Genomic DNA, 20,658 nt, shown 5'->3' with positions numbered 1-20,658 from the left:
GAGGCGGCGGTTTGGGAGCGCTGAGAGGGCTGGGAGGTGCTGTCGCGCGCCATGGCGGCGCTCGGTGCCTACCGCTGCATCGAGTGCAACGGGGAGGCGGCGGAGCTGTACCGGGACTACCGGCGCGGGGTGCTCCGCATCTCCATCTGCGTGAGTCAAGTCGCGCCCAGGGCGGCGGGCGGGGCGGGCGGGAAGGATAGGGAAGGATGCGCGTGGAAGGCTCCGACGCCCGGAGGTGGTGGCACGTGGTGTAGGCCCCGCCTGCCACGCGCTGCGGTCCCTTGGGGCGCCTCCTGCTGGCGGCGTTGTGGCCGTTTTCCCTGAATCCAGGTGTCTTACGAGGAAAGGCTGAGAAAGCTGGGCCTGTTCAGCCTTGAGAAGAGATGATTGAGAGGGGACCTCATCAATGTATGTACGTATCTAAAGGATGGAACCAGGTGGTCTTCTCAGTGGTCCCAACCAATAGGACAAGAGGCAATGGGCAGAAACTGATGCACAGGAAGTTCCACCTGGATATGAGGAAGAACTTCTTTACTGTGCAGGCGACCAAGCACTGGAACAGATTGTTCAGAGAGGTTGTGGCATCTCCCTCATTGGAGATATTTAGGAACCATCTGGATGCAATGCTATGCCATGTGCTCTGGGATGACCCTGCCGGAGCAGGGAGGTTGAACCAGATGACACACAGTGGTCCCTTCCAACCTGACCCATTCTGTGATTCTGTAGGTCTTACATCTGCCCTGCTTCCCAGTGTCATTTTCTCCAGTTCCTCAAGAGCACCTGCATGGTAGCACTGTCCCGACTGTCCTGTGCAGTCCTGTACAGGGCGTGCAGTGGGTCTGCTGCTGTGTGTGCTTGGCTTGGCTCTTGCTGAAGGGTGAATCTGAGCATGGCTATGTGGTTGGACATAGCTCCCATACCATTGGACCTAAATGTCACAGTCTGACTGATGATTATTCAAAGGGACCTGGTCAGTGGCAAGTTGAATATGAGTCAGCAGTGCCCTGGCAGTCGGGAGGGCCAACTGTGTCCTGAGGAGCATCAGGCAAAGCATCGCCAGCCAGTCGAGGGAGAGGATTGTCCTACTCTGCTCTGCACTGGTGCGGCCTCACCTTGAATATTGTGTGCAGTTTTGGGCACTGTAATGTAAGAAAGATATAAAGCTGTTAGAGAGCGTCCAAAGGAGATCAACAAAGATAGTGAAGGATCTGGAGAGGAGACTTCATTGCAGTCTACAGCTTCCTGATGAGGGGAAGCAGAGGGGCAGGCACTGATCTCTTCTCTGTGGTGGCCAGTGACAGGACTCGAAGGAATGAAGTTGTGTCAGGGGAGGTTTAGGTTGGATATTAGAAGAAGGTTCTTCACCCTCGTGAAGAGGTTGGTTGCGCACCAGAAAGGCTCCCCAGGGAAGTGGTCACAGCAACAAGCCTGACAGAGTTCAAGAAGCATTTGGACAACACTCTAAGGCACATAGTGTGATTCTTGGGCATGGTCCTGTGCAGTGCCAGGAGTTGGACTTCAGTGATTCTTGTGGGTCCTATCCAACTCAGGATGTTCTATGATTCTGTGAATGTACAGACAAGGACTTCTGTATTACTTACCCAACTTTCTGAAATGGCACCAGCATGTTCTAGGCTATTTACTGCTCTCCCTTCCCACTCTGCCTCTCACAGTTCTGTTATTTTTTTTCACAGTCTTTTCAAAATGTTAAAATAGCTATTTTCTCTTTTAGCATCTCCTATGGTTTTTTGGAGATTTTGCAGTGGCAGGAAAAAAAATTTACCTTTTTCAGCAGTGTTTTCAAGTATTTCTAAGTTACTGTTTTCAACTTTTGATAGGGTTTGTGTAGATGTGTCTCTGGTGTCAGTTTTTACTTTTTTTTCTACTTTTTTTGGTAGCATGTAAAAAACTGGATCACTTAGGAAGCTAAGGGGAAAAAAATGGAATGGAGAGATCTGCAAATACAACTTGACTAAGCCTTTGATTTTATCTGTGACTTTGTTTCATAACATCCTGTCTGGTTTCTCTAAAATAGAGGAAACCCAGTGCTTGAACCAGTTGTTGAATATTTTCTAAGGAATTAGTTGTGTATCATTCAAATTTCCTTGTGGTTGTTCCCTCTGGTTTTGAAGCCCTTGGCATTTTGCGAATGCTGGTAGAAGATGCATTAATTTACAAACCATGAAGCTATGAACATAACAGATGACCAAAACGCTTTGTATGAAATCTGTGATGAATTCCTTTACAGCTTTTTAACTTTGAGTCATTCAGACACTTCCTAGATCAAAAGCAGAGATTGTAGATTGACTTCTGTGGGCAGTTTACATTTGGGGAAATGTAAACTGGCCTACCTCAGGTTGAAAGAGATACATATTAGATCTCAGCTTTTGTTACCAAGAAGCAGCTGTGAAAACAAGGTATGTACAAATCACTGATTATAGTAGAAAGAGCTGATTCATGTCTTTCTCTTTTCCCAGCCCAGCAGTCACTTTATATGGCTCGTTGCTGTAGAGCGTAAAGCAGCTGAAAACATAGACAAAAAATCTCTGACTTTTCAAAAACTTTAAGATTTTCTCTCAATTTCTGGCCACCCAGGAAGTGCTGAAAGTAGGAGCTCATGAGGAACAGGCAATACGAAAACCCTTGAGTAAGAAATATGTTACCTCATGGTTTATAAAGTGGAGATGAGAATTAGAGGATTGCCAAGATCAAAAGATTCCTTTAAGTGAGCAGATCTGAATTCAGTTTTATCTGTACATTGCAGGAAAGCACCACTGTTTGTCTCCATCTACCAAGACCTCATGGTTTCTAATACAGCAGTTCTTGTTTTACTTTTTCCTTTTAATCTGTAAGGATAGTTTTGTCACTGTACTAACTCTCTGCAGATATTCTACTCCATGCAGGCAAGACTGTGCTGCTGACAACAAAAGATAGTAAAGTACGGAATGTCATTTGATACCCTTCACAAACTTTCACAGGGAGTGTTATAAGGAGTTTGTCAGTGTTATGAATCTTCCTGATTATGAATCTAACCTAAAAATAATGATAGCTTAGAAGGCTTCACTTCAAAATATATGTAGATCCCACTTATCAGCATGAAACACCATTATATCAAGTAGGTATAAAACTTAGAGTGGAGGCCTCTAAAAACTTACAAAAAGCTAAAGGTATTTAAGAAAAATTGAAGGTCTGAGGTGACATTAGAAGATGTGATCACTCAGCCTGAGAGCAGTTTTCATCTGTCTCTGTGGAGTGAGAGCATTGAGTACAGCTACTCCATTGGAGCATAAGAAAGAAAAAATGAAAAGTTCATATAAAGATTGTATAGTGATACTGAAAGTGAGGCCAATGGTTTTTTTTGTTAAAAAACACTTGTGTTTCATTCCCATTTTCAAGTAGTACCTGAAAATACTGACACATTATGGGAAAAAAACAACCAACAACCCGATATTTGTTCCATATGGTAAGTAAAATAACGGGCCTCAGAAAATTAGAAACAAGCAGAACACTGTCAAGATCATCACTGTTTTATACTGACCTACAGACTTGGCCCAGTGCTAGTTTAAAGTTATCGTTGATAAATTAATAGATCTGCATCTAAAAAGGTCTTTGCCGTTCTCAGGATGACCCTGTCATTCAACACTTTTTAGAACATCATCTCAAGGTTGAAGAAGCTAAATTCTCCCAACTGCATCTTCTGTTTGCCCTACATTTATTTCTAGGATGTGTTTAACCTGATCTGCATGTGATTATCATGTGGAAGATTTAAATTTGAATATCTAAGCAAAATGCCATAATTTTGTATTCTGTTACTAATTTGTTGAAGTAAAGAAGGAATTTTTTCCAGAGGCAAATAATAAAAGCTTCCATTAGGGAATATGTGTTTCCAGCTCACAACATTAGAGTACAATTTTGGAAATTCAGCCTAATGTTGCTTCTGTTTAGTACCTGTGGCATTTGTTATTGCTCTTAATATAATTAAAAGTTTCTTTGAACTCTGTATTGTAATTTTAACATGGGCAAGCATTAAAGACCTCACAAGTGTTACTATCCACTCTGGGAATAAATTTGCAATGGATACTGAAGAAACTAAAGGAACCTTCTTCTGTAAAACATAGAACTCCGCACAGTACCATGAAGCTTGAGTTGGAAAGGCCATATATTTTGTCAAGAGCTCTGCAAGATCGCTAACTGCTACAAATTCCTCAAGTTCCATAACTTCTTTTTATATCTGTTTTGTTTAATCAAAACCAGTTTCAGCAGACGCCTAGCCCAGACCTCTGGCATTGCACATTCATTCTTGCTCAAGATTCACATTTAGTGGATGAACCTTTTTCTCATCCTACGTATCCTTGGCTGTGGAAGTGCCATTACAAGAAACAAGTGGGCTGTTGCTCCTTAAAAAGAACTTAAAGGCACCTAAAAAGAGATAATAAAATTCTGAGCAAACTCACCTCCTTGAGAAGACTTGTTTAATATACTTTGTTCTCAGCATGAAAACTGGGGAGTGGCAGGAGAGGGTGTAGGGGTGTGCAGACATGTTAGGATTGCCTCCAATGAAAGTGACATTTGGCTGTCCTTTTTCAGCTCATGGGTCTGGTTTTAGTCCTAATCTGTGAACGTACTGATGCTTACCCTATTCTAAATGAGAAGTGATGGTGACAGTAAGCCTATATGGTTCTTTCTAGGTAAGGTTTTTGTTAATTATTTTGAAATCCTTAAAACTTAATTCATCTGTAAATAATACAGCAAATCTTCACTGAATATATTACAAACCAACCACTAAGAAGAGTTAGAAAAAAATACTGCTCAGATAACATTGCTACTATAATATTAATGCTGGGGCAGGGGGTGGGAACACATTCGGATAACCTACAATAAGTTCCGCAAAGTGCAATGAATATAGAAGGAAATTAGCAAACTTCACTTTCTCAGAAATAGAAGGAAAAGCATGCAAACTTTTTAAAAATTTGGTTTTCAATTATATATATGTTGTTGTATTTAAAAATAAATTGTTAAAATCATTCCAGACCCTAACAAAGGGAAAAAAATTATTCATTGCAGTATGTAGAGCTCAGTCAGGATCCCCCTTGTGTTTTGTAATAAGAAAGCCAAATTGCCTGTGTAGTGCACACTTCATTTAGCTTTTCTGCAATTAAAAAATAATTGAAAAGCTCTTTTATTGCAGCAAGGTGGAGAGACTGTAAATGCTTTGAATGCAAAGCATTTATATGGTAAGATAACAAATCTGTCAAGAGTACAAAGATCATCCTGGAAAATAAAGTATGTGAATTTTACATAACTATTTACAGACCAGCTCTACTGGAAAATGTGTCATGTAGGAAAAAAATATAAAAGAATATTTCTAATTTGTTTTCTGAAATGGAATGCATCTGAAACCAGGCTGTTTCATTTTTCAGCCTATTATGACACTTAATTGCATCCCTAATAAAGAACCCTCTCCTGAAAGCAGCACAGCTAATTACATTTTACTGTTTAAGGGGGCAATTGGGATTAAGGGCACTCTCACAAGAGGATGGCTCTGTGCTAATTTGCCCTGTGAACCTATGTAAATGACCTATGTTCATGTCAAAGTTATGTAAATGTTATTAAAATTTGCTGTATGTATAGTCCAGCAAAAAATTGTAGCATATTTTTGTCAAACTACAATGAAACTGTTTCACTGATGTTTCTAATGTCCAGAGATTTGCAAACCTATTCCCGGTGTGGTTTTCCTGGTATTTTTATATCAGGATGGAGCTTGGACTCCAAAAAAGTACTGTTTAGGAACTTTATCCTTCAGAGACAGTAGGTATTTTCTCAAATATTTGTACACTTTATTGTATTGGGCATACATTTGTGAATGCTGTTTGCAAGTTTTCATCTTTGATGAACAAAGAAGAGTAGTTTGAGTAGTGTTTTATAAAAGGTCATAAACATTAGAATTACGTATCAGTAATTTTACGTATGAGTACTTTTTTTGGTTATATGTAATACAACTCAGATGTTAAAATATATATTGCTTTCCCTAAATGTTTTGGATTGCTTTGATCAAAAAGAATCTGATCTACTATGCTATGAAGAACGTGGTTGTACCAGCTTATATTTTGAAAAGAAACTAAGTAAATTTCTAAACTGTGAAAATGGAAGCTTTTTTTTTTTATTTTGAAACAATGGACAAGCACAGTCAAATATTCCTAAATATTTGGTTAGTCAAACAGTTCCTAAACTAATACCCATTTAAATTTATTAGAATATTGAAATACTTTCAACACTCTTTTTTAGGGGACCACGGTATCTGTTGGACTTTCGTGTGTCAGTATCAAACTCTTGTAATTTTCCTTAAATTTACGAATTCAGAAGATGTATAAATAGAATTTATGGTGTCAGCTTTAACCTTTCCTCTTCTGCAACATAATCTGAAAATACCTTTTAGTCAAAGTAATGTGTATTTTTTCAAGAAAAAATACCAGTTACTTCCTTTTTCTGATGTCAGTTACATATTTAAGGAAGAAATTGAAAAATGGCTAAAAGCATAGAGAAATCCAGTTATTTCTATCGCTTTAGAACTGGTTATGATAACTGAGGCATTTCTTCAAGAAAGCCCAGAGAAGACTGAAAAAGCTCAGGTTTGTTAAAGAATGGCCTTTTTCACTCATGCTGCCCAGGCCATTGACTACAGCTGTGCAGAACTGCAGCTGGGAATGAGATGAGCACCAGTGTTCCAGTTCACTCTAAATTGCCTGACTGAATTCTTAAATGTGCAAGCAGTTCTCCAGAGCTGAGTTGCTCATACCAATATTCTCTGACAGTATTAGTGATTATGAGTGTCAATAAAGTTACATTACTTTAACTAGATAAAACTATCTGGTTAAACCTATGTGTACTTAAACTGCATCAGCCCTTGCTCGCACTGATTTCTGAAGTCAGGCTCTAGTCACAGGTTTCCTTCCTAGGCATTTAAGGTTAGCATCAGATGTTTTAGTAATATAGCCAGAAATATAATCAAAAAGGCCAGGTCTGGAGAAAAATTCATCCTAGAGGGCATGTTAATTCTGTGATATTCTATCGGTATAGCAAACATCATCTTGTCCAATTAGTCTGTGGCAGTGTGTACGCAAGTCTTTTGCAGCAGAGGTGGTTTGTAGGGCTCACAAATCCCTGGATGAGCTCATGCCGGCTAGGTGGCTGGATATGCACAAAGGACTTTTCCATCTTACAACAGAGATTCAGATAGAAATAAAGTAAACTGGGAATATAAAATATATTAAGAATAGGGTTCTCATCTAGCTCTAGAAGACAGAAATACTAAATTAAACATGATTTTTATACCTGCAGACAGTTTCATATTTGGCTGCCAGAAACTGTGGGGCAGAAGACACCATTATTTGTGTATTCATTTGTAGCAATCTCCTTACGTATCTGCAGCAGAATTTCTGTATCGTTGGTTTTGCCCAGAGGGTTGGTCCGATATGTTTTAATGGTCTAAAATTCATGTCAGCTGTCAGTGCAAATTTTGCAGTACCTCTTAACTGCACATTTTTTGATCAGTGTTCAATTGGGATCCTCTGATTGAAAATACCATTCTTTACTCAGAAAGATTTTTGATCCTGGTCAAAAAATGCTCTGTTGTAGGGGAATTTGAGAGCATAATAAATCCAAGAGTATGTCAGATATCCTTCATCTAACCTTTATGACACTCGTTGTGTTGAAGAATAATCTCATTTTGTATGGACTTGTCCAGTACTTGTGTGAATAAACCTATTAGAAAAATTGGACTTTTCCCATGCTACATCAACCCAGAGATTTGACATATGTAAATTACCACGTATAAAAATATCTGTTCATGATTTCCCAGTAGAAAGAAATGAAGCAGGACACTGCCTTTAATTAAAGGGGCAATTTCTTTTTCACTCTATTAAATCCTGTAGCTGTGGTCTTCTGTTAATTATGTCCTTTCTTCCATCTCACTCACTTTAATTTTAGACCTATCAAACTCTTGGTTAATTGAGTCAGTTTTTCAATTCATTATATCTAACTTGTGTACTGTCATACACAGTATTTTCTTTTTTAATCCAAGTGAATTGAATTTTTCCTTGAAGTGGACCAAGAAACACTGATTAGTGGTTGTAATATTCCCTAGACATTCTATTCAATTTATGCATTTGTTTGGATGTTTTTCTTGATATAGATGTTGGACTTTTGAGTCAATTTGCTGATGAAATTTTGCATTCTCAGGTTCTACAATAATAATTCTGTTAAATAGCAAGGCAAAATTAACTTTGGACACTTCTTGGTTTTGGCTGATTTAATTTTATTCCTAGTAGCTGGTACAGTGCTGTGTTTTAGATTCAGTATGAGAGTAATGCTGATAACACTCTGCTGTGTTAGTTGTTGCTCAGTAGTTACCCCACATCAAGAACTTTTCAGTTTCCTATGCTCTGCCAGCCAGCAGGTGCACAAGAAGCTGGGAGAGAGCATGGCCAGGACAGCTGATCCAAACTGACCAAAGGGATACTCCATACCATAGAATGTCATGCCCAGTACATAAGCTGAGGGAATTTGGCTGGGAGGGACCAATCACTGCTCAGGGACAGGCTGGGCTTCGATCAGTGGGTGGTAAGAAATTGTATTGTGCAGCGCTTGTTTCTCTTGGGTCTTATCTCTCTCTCTATTCTTATCTTCCATTTCATTACTATTATTACTATATTTTACTTTATTTCAATTGTTAAACTGTTCCTATTGCAACCCATGCATTTTACCTTTTTCTGATTCTCATCCTTTTGGGGGAAAAGTGAGCTAGCAGCTGCGTGATATTTAGTTGTTGTTTGTACCATAGACATAAGGAATCTATAAAACTGAAAAAACTTTTTTTTCCTTTCCTGGGAGTTTGTCTGTAGGTGTGTGCTGTCTGATGCTGCATTTTTTACCGTTCAGCATTTCATAAAGTGGTGTGCATACGTGTCTCTTCTGGCAGTGCACAGCCATACACTCATTAAAATGGAAATAGATATCATTTCTAGGACTGTTGTACTCTGAGCATGGCAACTAATGCCAAGGCCCAGGGGAGCAGGATTAGCTGAGGACAGGTTGGAGGAGACAAGAAGCCAAACTGGAGGATTGGGAGCAGGAGAAAGCTGACCTGCAGGCCAGCACCCTTCTGCAAGTGCACTTGTTTGAGCTGAAGTGGTTGCTGCTGCTCCTCAGCTCTCTGCTAAAAGTTATTTCTCCCCTCAGGTCTGCTAGGTGAGCCTTTTGTAAGACTGTTATTTAACCTTCCTGCTCAAAGTTAGTGTATCAGCCTTTTGTTATCCCTTCTCATTTAACTCAAGGAGTGATCAGCCGTGCAGGTAGTTCAGTAAAGCAGGAGGAGGTTGATGACAAGCAGTTCCCAGTGGTCTGGGTGAAATAACCTCTCCAGCAGGAACAGGGGCAACCAGCAAATGTATTGAAGAAGCAATGGTCTAGTGTCCTACCACTGTTTAGTGGCACCTTCTGACTCTTTGGCTATAGCTGTGTATGAAAACTACATTATCAGTATTCTGAATGTATTGATATTTGCTCAATAATGGGAAATCAGTTGAAACATCCAGACAACAATATGGAATAACAATGCAACAACAAAAAACATTTACTGTCTTCTTGAAAGGAAGAAGAAGGTAGGATTCTAGGATAAAGCATCTCTGAAAAGAAGGAAGTGATAGAAGAAATTAGTTTTCTTTCCAAAAAATTACAAAAAATAACCCAAACGAAATACCCAGTAGATGAGGCATGATAAGTCAACCTTTAACAACATACTGGTGCATTTCTTGAGTCTTGGGAAGGTAGTTTTATTTTTTGCATCTGCAGAGCACAAAATGATGACTAAGTCCATGCTTACATAGTTTATTATCAGTGTTAATCTGAAGCCTGTAAAAATCGATAGTGTACCTTTATGTTTTATACGGGAAGTCTGTGTGTCAACTGCAGTATCAAGAGAGGGGAAGCAATTTTTCTTCATGGATTCAAAAGGTATTGAAAATTAAGGAAAGACTAAAAAGAATTGAATAGCTAGTTTGGATTTATGCAGTTGTGCTAAGATTATAGGAACATTTCATAAACTCTTGCTTTCTATTTTTTTTCCCTAATTCTTGATTTTTAACTTTCAGAAATCCTGCCAGAAACCTGTGGACAAATATATTGAGTATGATCCTGTTATCATCTTGATTAATGCTGTCTTATGTAAAGCACAAGCATACAGGCACATTCTTTTCAATACAAAGATAAATGTAAGTTGCTCTGCCCCTACTTTGTGACTTTTTTGGTTAAAAATATATTTAGATTTGGTAAGTTGATTGTTATAGTTATAAAATTTTAGAGATTGTTCTTCTCCTGCCCTTCCACAGATTTCAGCAAGCTGAACCAGTTATATCATAAACAGAACACATGAAATCTCAAGTTCCAGCTGTTACTAAGACAGTTTCTGTCTTCATAGTAGTGATGTCACAGTACCAGCAAATACAGTTTACCCACTGAAGAGAAGGAACTGTATAGAACTGTTCATACGGTTCTCTAAACCCCCCCAATTTGCCTATCACATTAATTGATGTTAAAAGGATGATGTGCTAAATTACATTGTAAGAGAAAGATCTAATTTCAAATTAATTTCCAAATTAAATTTCTGTTGGAAACAATTCCCTCTGAAGAGAGCTATAGGAGTAGAACATACCATATTAACAATACTGTGGCAATTAAACCTACTGTACTAATTTCTCATGAGTTTCTTCCTGATTAATTAACCATGCTCTCAAAGCTACAGCAAAAGATTCAAATGTTGTTGATGCAGAGTTACATAATCAACTTAGTTGGGCTGGCCAGGCTGTAGTGTACAGGTGTATACTTTCTGACAGAATCGTGTAGTTTTACTGTAAGGATTGATTTCCCAGGAGAGGGCAGCTAATCTAGAGCAAACTATCCAAGCATAAGTGTGTGCTGGGTTCATGTTGATGCCTCTTAGGCAGTCCAGTTTAAGCAATGTTGATATATATACTCACCTCATCTCTCAAGCATAAATCTCACTAAATATTTTTTATTAATTCGGTGCTTCTGGAGACTGGTAATTATGTTTACTGTGAGGGTTCTGGAAGAACTATTCTATCTGTGGAAATGTCATCTATTCAAATAAATTGAGTTGAATTTTAAACTAGCTAAGCCTGGGCATGTATGTGCAATTGGCATAACTTGCCTCTAATGGAAAAAATAGAATCCATGCACAGAAATTGCATTTATGTCTTTAAATCTCTATGAAATCAGAAATCACCTCACATACACACAGTTTATAAGCTGTTTAATGTGGAAACATGCTAACTTTGGGCCCTCACAACATCATTTTTGCAGTCATTTCAGAGGATATTTTTGTTTGGTTGTATTGCTCCATTTATTTTTGGCACCTCACCCTTTACTAACTAAGAAATATTTTGGTATAACTGCACTACTAGTTTCTTCTAATGGAGATTGTCCCAGTGAAAAACAAGGCTATATAAACCAGTTTGCCAAATGGGAGAGTTGCCCTTAAACTGGAATTTTGGATAGTATAATTCTCCTAGCTGGCAGAATTTTGGTTTTGCATTCGTAGATGAAACAGCCTTCCCAATTTTAGAAAAGTATGGATCAGGCTTTAGAAACCACAGTTGTATACATTCTTCTATATTGAACTATTCATGCAGTTTTCTACATGTTGTAATTTGTCTGTCGATGTAACTGATATTAAAAGGATGATGTGCTAAACTAGTGATTCAACAGAAGTAGTTTTGATTATATTCTAAAGAAAAATAATAAACCTATGGAGCTTGTTTGTGTAAAGATGTTGAAATATATTTTAAATACCGATTTCATACTACTGCTTTAATTTATGCTGCTTCAATACTAATGCTTTTATTATTTGTTCATTTACTAGATTCATGGAAAGCTCTGTATATTTTGTTTGCTCTGTGAAGCTTATATCAGGTGGTTGCAGCTACAGGATTCAAGCCAAAATACAGATCCTGATGACTTAATCAGATATGCCAAAGAATGGGATTTTTATAGAATGTTTGGCATAGCTTCTTTAGGTAAGATTGATGATATGTCACTGTCTACTTTTTAAGCATTGCAAATCTTCATCAGTCTTTCAAGCCCATATTGCGAAAATACATACAGAATCAATGTTATGTCAAACCCTGTAAGCTTACACTATTACACACATGCTCTCTAATTTGCCTTCATTTAATTAAATACCTGTTTTGATCCTGATTACAGTTCAGACTGGTATGATTAGCATTAGATATGAAAACACTGAAAAGTGACAATATTCAGAAATCTTTGACATAGTTTGAAGACTAATGTAGGTGTCAGCCTTATTCCATATTTGATGTAGACTTAAAGGTTTATTATTCATTAAGGTGATACAACATTAAGGAGCCTTACAAAAGTAAACAACTGGAAAAAGCTGTATCTGTTGGTTTGGGGTTTTTTTAAATAAATGTGCAAAAATACAGACCAGTAAAGAGTAAACACATCTGTGCTCTAAGACTACATTTGAGGGCAGGAGAAGGTTTTTGTTTTATGTTGGTTAATGCATTTATTCTCATACTTTTCAGGTGATAGTGTTTACATCAAACTTGCAGATTAAAACTAGTATTTCTCTTAGACATTCAGAGTTTAATTTAAATCATATATTGTCTAATGTTGCTTATGTCAGTAAAAATGTTGAATTCATTTTTCAGTAGTAACTCATCTATTACAGTTGTTATGAGAGGGTCTTTGACATCTGCATTAATTCCACCATAACACAGGAATATGGTGTCAAAAAAAGTCTAGTAGCTCAATGGTGTTTTCACCTTAGTATTTTTTCTTATGCTGGATGAAAAGAGTTCATTGCTGGTGACCTTTTCAAAGAAGACAAGTATTGATTTTGTTCTTCATTCTCTCTTTCCAATTCCTTTTATTCCCTTTTAGAACAAACTTCATTTTTCATTGGCATTTTTATTACCTTATGGTGGATGACACCTGAAATGCTGAAAAGAAAGTCTGACTTCATTTTACTTCTCAAAGCACTGCTGTTGTCCACCTATGGAAAGCTTTTGCTAATCCCAGCTGTTATTTGGGAACATGACTACACACCTTTGTGCCTTGCGTTTATAAAAGTGTTTGTCTTGATATCAAACTCTCAGGCAATTAGAGGTACATTTTTGCTTTTTTTTATTTTTATGTGTATAGAATGTATGTGAGAGACTGCAGGTGTTACAGAAGTCATTATTCTTTCTATATTTTTAATCAATATCAGATATGTGACTGATAGATCTAGCTTAAAACTTTAGACTTTAATAGAAAGTGATTGAAACAAAAAACTTTATTATTAAGAAAAGAAAAAGCACCTCATCTCACTATCATCCCTTTGTATATGCTGTATTATATCCATTAGATCCATAATTAGAATTTGAAACAATTCATCATGGATCATTAAAACAAAAAATAGAATTCTTGGAGTTTCTGGAAAATCAAAATTTCATGTTAATTTTATGCATGGCTTTGGAATGCAGATCTGTGTGATTTCTTATACATGCAAATGAATATCAAAATTCTCTCATGGTTTCTATGATCTTCTTAAATGGTACGTGATAAATTTGTTCTGTTTTCTTTTGCAGTTACATTGAACTTGAATCGAATACTCCCTTGGTTTGCCATCTTCTTTGGATTAATTTTGGAAAATGGTGTGGTCTGCTTGTTCCAGAAAATGGGATGGGATGTTTGAAATGGTCAGCCCAGATATGAAGAAATACCAACACTATGATTATCATTTTCTAAGAATGATCTCTACCAGCAGGCTCTAAAGACACTATTTTCATAATGATAAAAAAGATGATAGATAACAAAAACTTGGGTGAGTTTAGACAGTTTCAGAATGAGTTAAAATGAGAAACTTCAGAAGTTTAGCTCTTTACTGTGATGAGCCATAAAACTTCAACCTTAGCTTGTTTATTTTCTCATTAAAAATAGGAACATGTCACCATCCTAATAATTTTATAAATCTGCCTGCGTAGCTATGGCTGTTAGAAAACAGGTACACTTAAAAAACCCAGCACTTCTACCAATCACTGCATTTTGGCATTAAGAGGAGGATGAATTGTTCCCTTAAGAGGAAGGGAAGCAGCGGAAAAATGTAAAAGCTAAAATTTATATTTCCACTACACTAGATTTTCAGAGAAACAAGTGAACATGTGCAAACAGTTTATTAGAGAAAAGGCAAGTATTGCACAATAAAACTTCAGTGGTAAAACCAAGAGCATTCTCCGGAATGTTTATGTAACACTCCAAAATAATAAAAAATCTAGTTCTAGAGTAATCTCTAGGAACGATAGTTGTAACTGGCTTGAAATTTTCTGTGATCTCATAAATGCTGCTGCTTTGTTTTGAAAGCTGAAAAGAGAGTAAAATAACTCTGATCCCCAACATACACGGTTGTTCAGGATACCACTACTTCTGCATTTAATATTAAGTTACATCCCCCACACCCAGCCCTCATCTGGCAGCAGGTTTAGCAGAAGCAAAAAGTGAAATATGAAGCTGTTCAGCAACAGAGTAGTACTTTAAAAAAACAAACAAATGAACAAAAATATTTAGGCCTAAATTAGTGAAGAAACAAAGTTTTGCACCCTTTTCATCAGCAAGCAAAGAGAGGGGAAGATGGCCGACAAAGGAGCTGGCAGAATGAGTTTCCACCGGACAGTAATTAGGACACAAACCCACTTCTTTTGTGCAAACCAGTTACCATTACATTCCATCCAATGTTTCATTCTCCTGCTTCAGTTCTGGAAGGCTACACTATCCATAGATATTACTTCCATTCTTTGTTTTCCTCAGATACTGTCTCCGGTCTCTGTTTTGCAAAATGAATCAGAAACATTTTGCAACAAGCTAATTCCCAACAGGTTTAGACTAAGTCTAGATTATGACCATAGAAGACATCAAACATGTTTGTCTGATGCAACTGCCCTTGCTATATAAGTTATTTGGTCAGAAAAGCAAATGGTTGCTGATTCTGTTTTATTAGGTTGGAGGCTGACAGCACTTGTGTTATTTGTGTTACACTTTACAGCTTCCTGGGCATGTGAGAGAAGGCAAAAAACCCCAAATTGCAACCTTTTAAAGTATGTGAGACTCTTGATTGATAATAAAGTAAACTAATTTCCCAAAGTTGAGTCTGTTTTGTCCATGAAGTAACTGGTGAGTGATCTCTCCCTGTCCTTATCTCGACTCATGAGCCTTTCCATACATTTTCTCTTCCTGCGCAGCTGAGGAGAGGAGTGATAGAGCGGCTTTAGTGGTATCCAGACAGGGTCAACCCACCACGACTCTGTATGTCTCTTCAGAAAATGTACATAGTTTCTACTGCCAATCCTGTTTTTCTAATGATGTAACAACGGTGCTTTGGTTTGTTCTTATTAGGATAGATACTTATATTTTTTTTGTTTTCATCATATGTGTCATGGTTATACACAAAAGGGTTTTTTTTTTTCAGACATTTGCTCTGGCACTGGTTTCAGTCTAACGCTGAGTGGATCCTATTTAAGTGTGAGTAATGCAAGTAACTACATGTAAATGTTACCTTGTCAGCAGCAAAATTATAAATACAATGTATATAAATTTTACTTGGAGACAGTGTTCTTAAATTAAAGTTTATTTTGAATTTAAAAGAATTGATTTCAGGACATTTTCTGAGTTTTATTCAGAAGACCTAGAAAGGACATGAACACGCTCTGAAAGAAGAAATGTTTATCTGTTGTGTCACCCAGGCTGATAACATATCAACTATGCTGTCAGGAGCCACCACTGTCCTTACACAACTTTGAGGGGGAGAAGACAATTAAGAGCTACAGAGCTATGGAACAAAAGCAGGTGTGGTACAGGTTCTCAGTCTTCAGAGGCATCGTTAGTAATGTAGGACATTCAGGATTGTTTGGTGTTAGAGCTACTCATTTACCAGAACTAACATGGCAAATACACTAATATTTCATAACTCTAGGGGGAGCTTAAGGACACCCTCTGTGTGTGGGGGCAGGTGTGTGTGCACTTCTTATGCTTTTGGAAAAGTGTTCCATATGGTCCTTCAGAGAGAACCAAGACTATTTTAAGGTCCTGCCTGTTTAAAACAGTCATATCTCTCTCGCTTTTATTCTTTTTTGTCTTACGAGCTCATCTCTTTTCCATATACTTTTTGTAATGAAACAGTCATCCATGCTGGAAGATGTATGACAAATTGCCCGCCCTTTCTATATGTCTTCAGTTGCTTCATTAACTAATGGGAAAGGATTTACTTCAGTTAAAAATACAACATACTGCAAATGAACCCATGTAAATTCTTTGAGTTTTGCTTGGAACTGAACAGGATATTGTGGCCTATGGAGCAAATTCCAGAACTCTGTTATATGAAATGCACAGAAGAACCAGGGATATTACTGAGACTTGGGTTGAGCAATGGTTTAGTGATTGCGCAGTGGGAGCTGGGAACTTCATCTGGGTCCATAGGTCATGTAACAAGCATTTAGAAATTTTTCTTTGCAAAACTGAGAATTACAGTGAAAGCTGGGAAGCATTAAAAGAGAAGACAGGAGTCTGGTAGACTTCTACAAAATTAAAATGGCTATAAAACTAAGGGGATAGAATCTGTAGAAAAATATGTAAGAAAAGATGCAGTATAGATGCGTGTGAGTGTATCATTAAGCAAATATCTGAACATCCTATTCCCTGGTTTACAATGGATGAACATGAAGGAAGAATATTATTTATTGTAGACATTTTTGTAATAGTCAGGTGATGACATGGCAAAGGATGTCTTCCAAGCAGTAAAGTCTATGGCTTTCCCTAGAAAAGATATTAGTAACCTCATTACTTCAATGGTTTGCAGTCCAGCCTTGAAAATACATTTTTATAAAGCAGAATTACCAGTTATACAGCGATAGGATTAGTCACCATGAATACAAAGCGCTGTGCAACAGCAGAGCTTCTCCCTTCATCTGGCAGTAGTGTGGGCTGCATTAGGCTTTGCTGGTGCAGGCAAGGGCTACTACCCTTGTGACCTCCTGCAAGTACAGACAAGCAAGTCCTTTCTTCCACAAATCCTATCTCAGGCATATAAGCTGCCATTTGTTAGCCCAGTCTTCACTGAACTGAAAGCAAAATAGGACATCTGCATGGAAAAACTCTTAGCTGATTTCTCATAAAACAAGCAAGCCCTTGTTTTTCAGGGGCTTGCCTGCTTTTGCATTCCAGCAGCCCTCCGCAGCGGGGTGGTGTTAAGCACCGCAGTGCCATCTGGAGTTGAAAAGTAAAGCACTATTGCTTTCAAAACTGGAAGGAACATACAGGCACTCTTTGATTAATTTTTGTTTTGTAAAATCACAAATTTAAAAATGAACATCCATTTTCAGTTTAGGGAAATGTCAGAATGAAATTAGTGATGAAAAAGAGGTCACAAAATATTTGTTTTGGTGACTCAGTATCAAGGTCAATTCAATACACGAACCATGAAAGCTATAAAATGCAAATTATTTCAGGACAACATCTCTTTAAGACCTAAACAGTCCCGCAAGCTGGGATTATTCTGAATAGCCTTGCTGAGCTCTGAGAAAATTCACGTGGCAAAACACAGAATGAATGCATTCCTCCACTGCTAAAAAATCAATAGGATTTTTGTTGCTGAATTAATTTGAAACACAGGTTTCTGCATTTACAATTTGCAGAAAGCTGTATATAACAAGATTCCCATTTTCTCTCCTGCCTCTTATAAAGCTGTTTGGACCTTCTTAGTCTTTCCAATAATGCTTACTGTATTACTGAGGTGGCTAGAAGGAAGACCTGAACATTAGGAGCTTTGTAAAATCTTTTTCCTGAACGTGATCTGCTGTCCTACCTTTGTAAAGCTTTTTTGAGCATAGACAAATGGCAGGTCTGCAAAGCAGCTAGGAAACACTGCCAATGATATTATTTGGGTTTGTTTGGGTTTTTTCCCCCAGGCAAAAATGTGATCTAAATTCCCTTACATCGTAGCATAGGAGTGTGAATGCACAGAGTTTATACCTGTGCTGGCTGCTGCTGCAATAAATCCAGATGACCTCCACGATTTCTTACAACCTCTAACTGTAATTCTGAGGACATTTTTAGGCAAAAGAAGTATTGTCCATAAGCTGCACAGAAGTGCGTGCCATAGCTATCTGAGCAGAGGACTGGGGACCTGAATTAAGACCTGAATCCTAATCCTGGCTGTAAGTCCAACAACGGCAGGCGACCTTGAGCAAGTCATGTACGTGGCTCCATAAAATGATTGTATGTCCACCATCACAGGATTTGGGGGCGGATTAATTTGTTCATGTCTGCTTAGAAAGATGAAAAGCTTTAAGTCCTTTCAGCTGCAGGTTGTTGGGAGTCAGTCAACACCACGAATGTCAGATATGAAACAGATATGCCAGGAGCCAGAGAGTGTGAATATTAAAGGTGACATGTTTAAATCTTTGTTATACTAAGGGAAGCTTTTATTCTGACCCTTGCTAGCACACAGTTCTATAACATACACATCTGAAGACTTTTAGGAATATATACAGCATATCATGAATTTCAAGTTACTGCAGCTGCTGTGTGCCAAAATAAATCTGAAATTAGTTAAAAAACTTGGAGGAGAGGGAGTTGGCACATTAACTGATCTTACTTTCAGCTATCTGAAAGAAACATTAAGGTGCCTTATTTGACAGTCTAAGCGGTTGAGGTAGAAAGCACTGGTAGATCTTGCATAAAATTAAAATTACAAACCATTGATACCTTTAAAGTAAATAAATTCAATAATATTGCACAAACTTAAACAAGAAAACAAAACCTCAGCAACATAGAAGCACTTCTACTCACCTTGCACTTTTTTCTCAGAACTGCTAATTCACTCTGTAAGCATCTGTGGGTGTTTCCTTTATAGTGATTCCCTGCCAGGCATGCTGCAGCCCATCTGATGCTGTCATACATGCATCACTCCTAAACTTTGATCCTTTCTTTGGTCTTTCACTTCCAGTATAAAGCTTTGGTTCTAACTTTCAAAGCCACATTTATATCATGTCTTGGCTTCAGCAGAGATAGCATCTCTTTCTCTCAGTAGGACTACAGGGTTCTTTTGATCACCAGAAATCAAAAGCCAACAGAAGTCTAGTAATAACTAGGAAGAAAACATTTTCCATTGAGAGTATCCACTGATAATAATGTGCCACATACCAGCACCAGAAAAAATGGCTTGGATTTTGCAGGCTAGGGAATGTATTACATTGACCCTACTCCTAATAAATCTTTCCAACAACAGGAATCTCTCTTTCCCTAAAAGAATGTTTCTCTAGTAGTGTGAAAATGGCTGATGGGTTGCACAGTAAGGAAAGCACAATCCATCTCTTACTAATTTTGTCCTGGGAGAGAGCAAAGTGAAAATAAAATACTGATGGTTCATGAAGAATTTTTTCAGGAATGGTGGACAGATTATTCAAAACCTTTTCTTTAGAGAAGCAGGTATTCATTTCTTTACACAACCACATGACGACAGTTAGTTTGTATTAAAACACATCTTTTCAAATGTATTTTTACACTTCTTTCATTTTAGGTGGATTTTTCCCTAAAAAACTTTCCTGGTCAAATGAATTGTGCAATTTATCTAAATGATGTGTCTGTGTAGATGGAAGGAAAGGGAAGGTCAATCCTGTTCTTACAACCTGTGCATTTTCTGCCTTATCTATGTATGAAATAGCACAGCTTCTGCCTGTTTAAAGGTCCTACACTGAAAGAAAAGGCCACCTGGGAGAAAGGCACCTTCTCCCCACAATAGCTTGATTACTGCGCAACAGGACAGATTGTATCAGCTTAAATAAAAGAGTCATGCCCCTGATAAAACAGCATCAGAAACATGTAGAGACCACAGCTCTCTTCCCTCATTGTTACTCAGCTACTTTCATTTAACAAAATGCCATCGTGGTGATTCTAATCTAATTCAGCTGCACAAGCACTTTGATAGAAAGTTCAGAGAGGTGTTTTTAATCCTCTACAGCATGTCCCAATAGATGGCAAAACAGGAAGCTCTCTCACGCAGATCCTTCCTCACCATAATGGCAGGGTGGAAGGTGCCATCTGTCATTTCATGCCATTATACTGGAAAGTGCTGTCTCCTCTAAACTCCTTGCAGCAGCTGCTGCTGAAGGCTCAGCTCTTTGTCCTGAGCTGGCAGCTGCCTCTGCCACTCCCTTGGGAACAGTTTTGTTTTCACATAATCAGACAGGGCTAGAAGTGAACTCAGAGGTCATCTGGTCCTTCCGCCAGCCGCTGGGATGGATAGGCACTCCTGACAGATGTTCTCACTGGCAGGCAGAGATCCTGGCTCTGAGAGACCAAACTTAAGCTTCCTTTCCTAAATTAGGAGACCTGTCAGCTCTTACTGCATGCAGTGGCAATTTGATGCCCAGTTATTTTTCAACTATGACTATTTATTCAAGCAATATGATTTTGTGAAAATACAAGATTTTACTTGAGGAATCCATTGTGAAGATGGTGACTTCATCTTTATCCTCCAAGTTGCATGCTTCCAATTCCCTGCTAACCCCTGCAACAGCCTTGCTAAGCCAG

The 20,658-nt window shown here is 38.0% G+C and overlaps 1 protein-coding gene across 2 annotated transcripts; it reads left to right on the top strand.

Annotated features, from left to right (window-relative positions):
* The first annotated feature begins 14 nt into the window (after window positions 1–14).
* ARV1 (ARV1 homolog, fatty acid homeostasis modulator) lies at window positions 15–15,687 on the top strand. 2 transcript variants are annotated; one of them, XM_008923577.3, is made up of 5 exons: window positions 15–150; window positions 10,149–10,268; window positions 11,936–12,089; window positions 12,976–13,200; window positions 13,665–15,686. In XM_008923577.3, exons 1-5 carry the CDS (start codon window positions 52–54, stop codon window positions 13,769–13,771), a joined length of 705 nt encoding a protein of 234 aa, XP_008921825.1. In that variant the 5' UTR covers window positions 15–51; the 3' UTR covers window positions 13,772–15,686. The 2 variants fall into 2 exon arrangements, with proteins under 2 accessions (XP_008921825.1, XP_017932946.1); XM_018077457.2 differs by lacking the exon at window positions 15–150 and adding an exon at window positions 301–412 and having other exon boundaries at window positions 13,665–15,687.
* The last annotated feature ends 4,971 nt before the right edge of the window (window positions 15,688–20,658 follow it).

The sequence above is a fragment of the Manacus vitellinus genome, unplaced genomic scaffold (genome assembly GCF_001715985.3).
Source record: "Manacus vitellinus isolate BGI_N305 unplaced genomic scaffold, ASM171598v3 scaffold_37_pilon, whole genome shotgun sequence".
NCBI classification, from domain to species: domain Eukaryota; kingdom Metazoa; phylum Chordata; class Aves; order Passeriformes; family Pipridae; genus Manacus; species Manacus vitellinus.
Note: the sequence above shows the minus strand (reverse complement) of the source record. Positions and strands in the feature narration are given on the sequence as shown.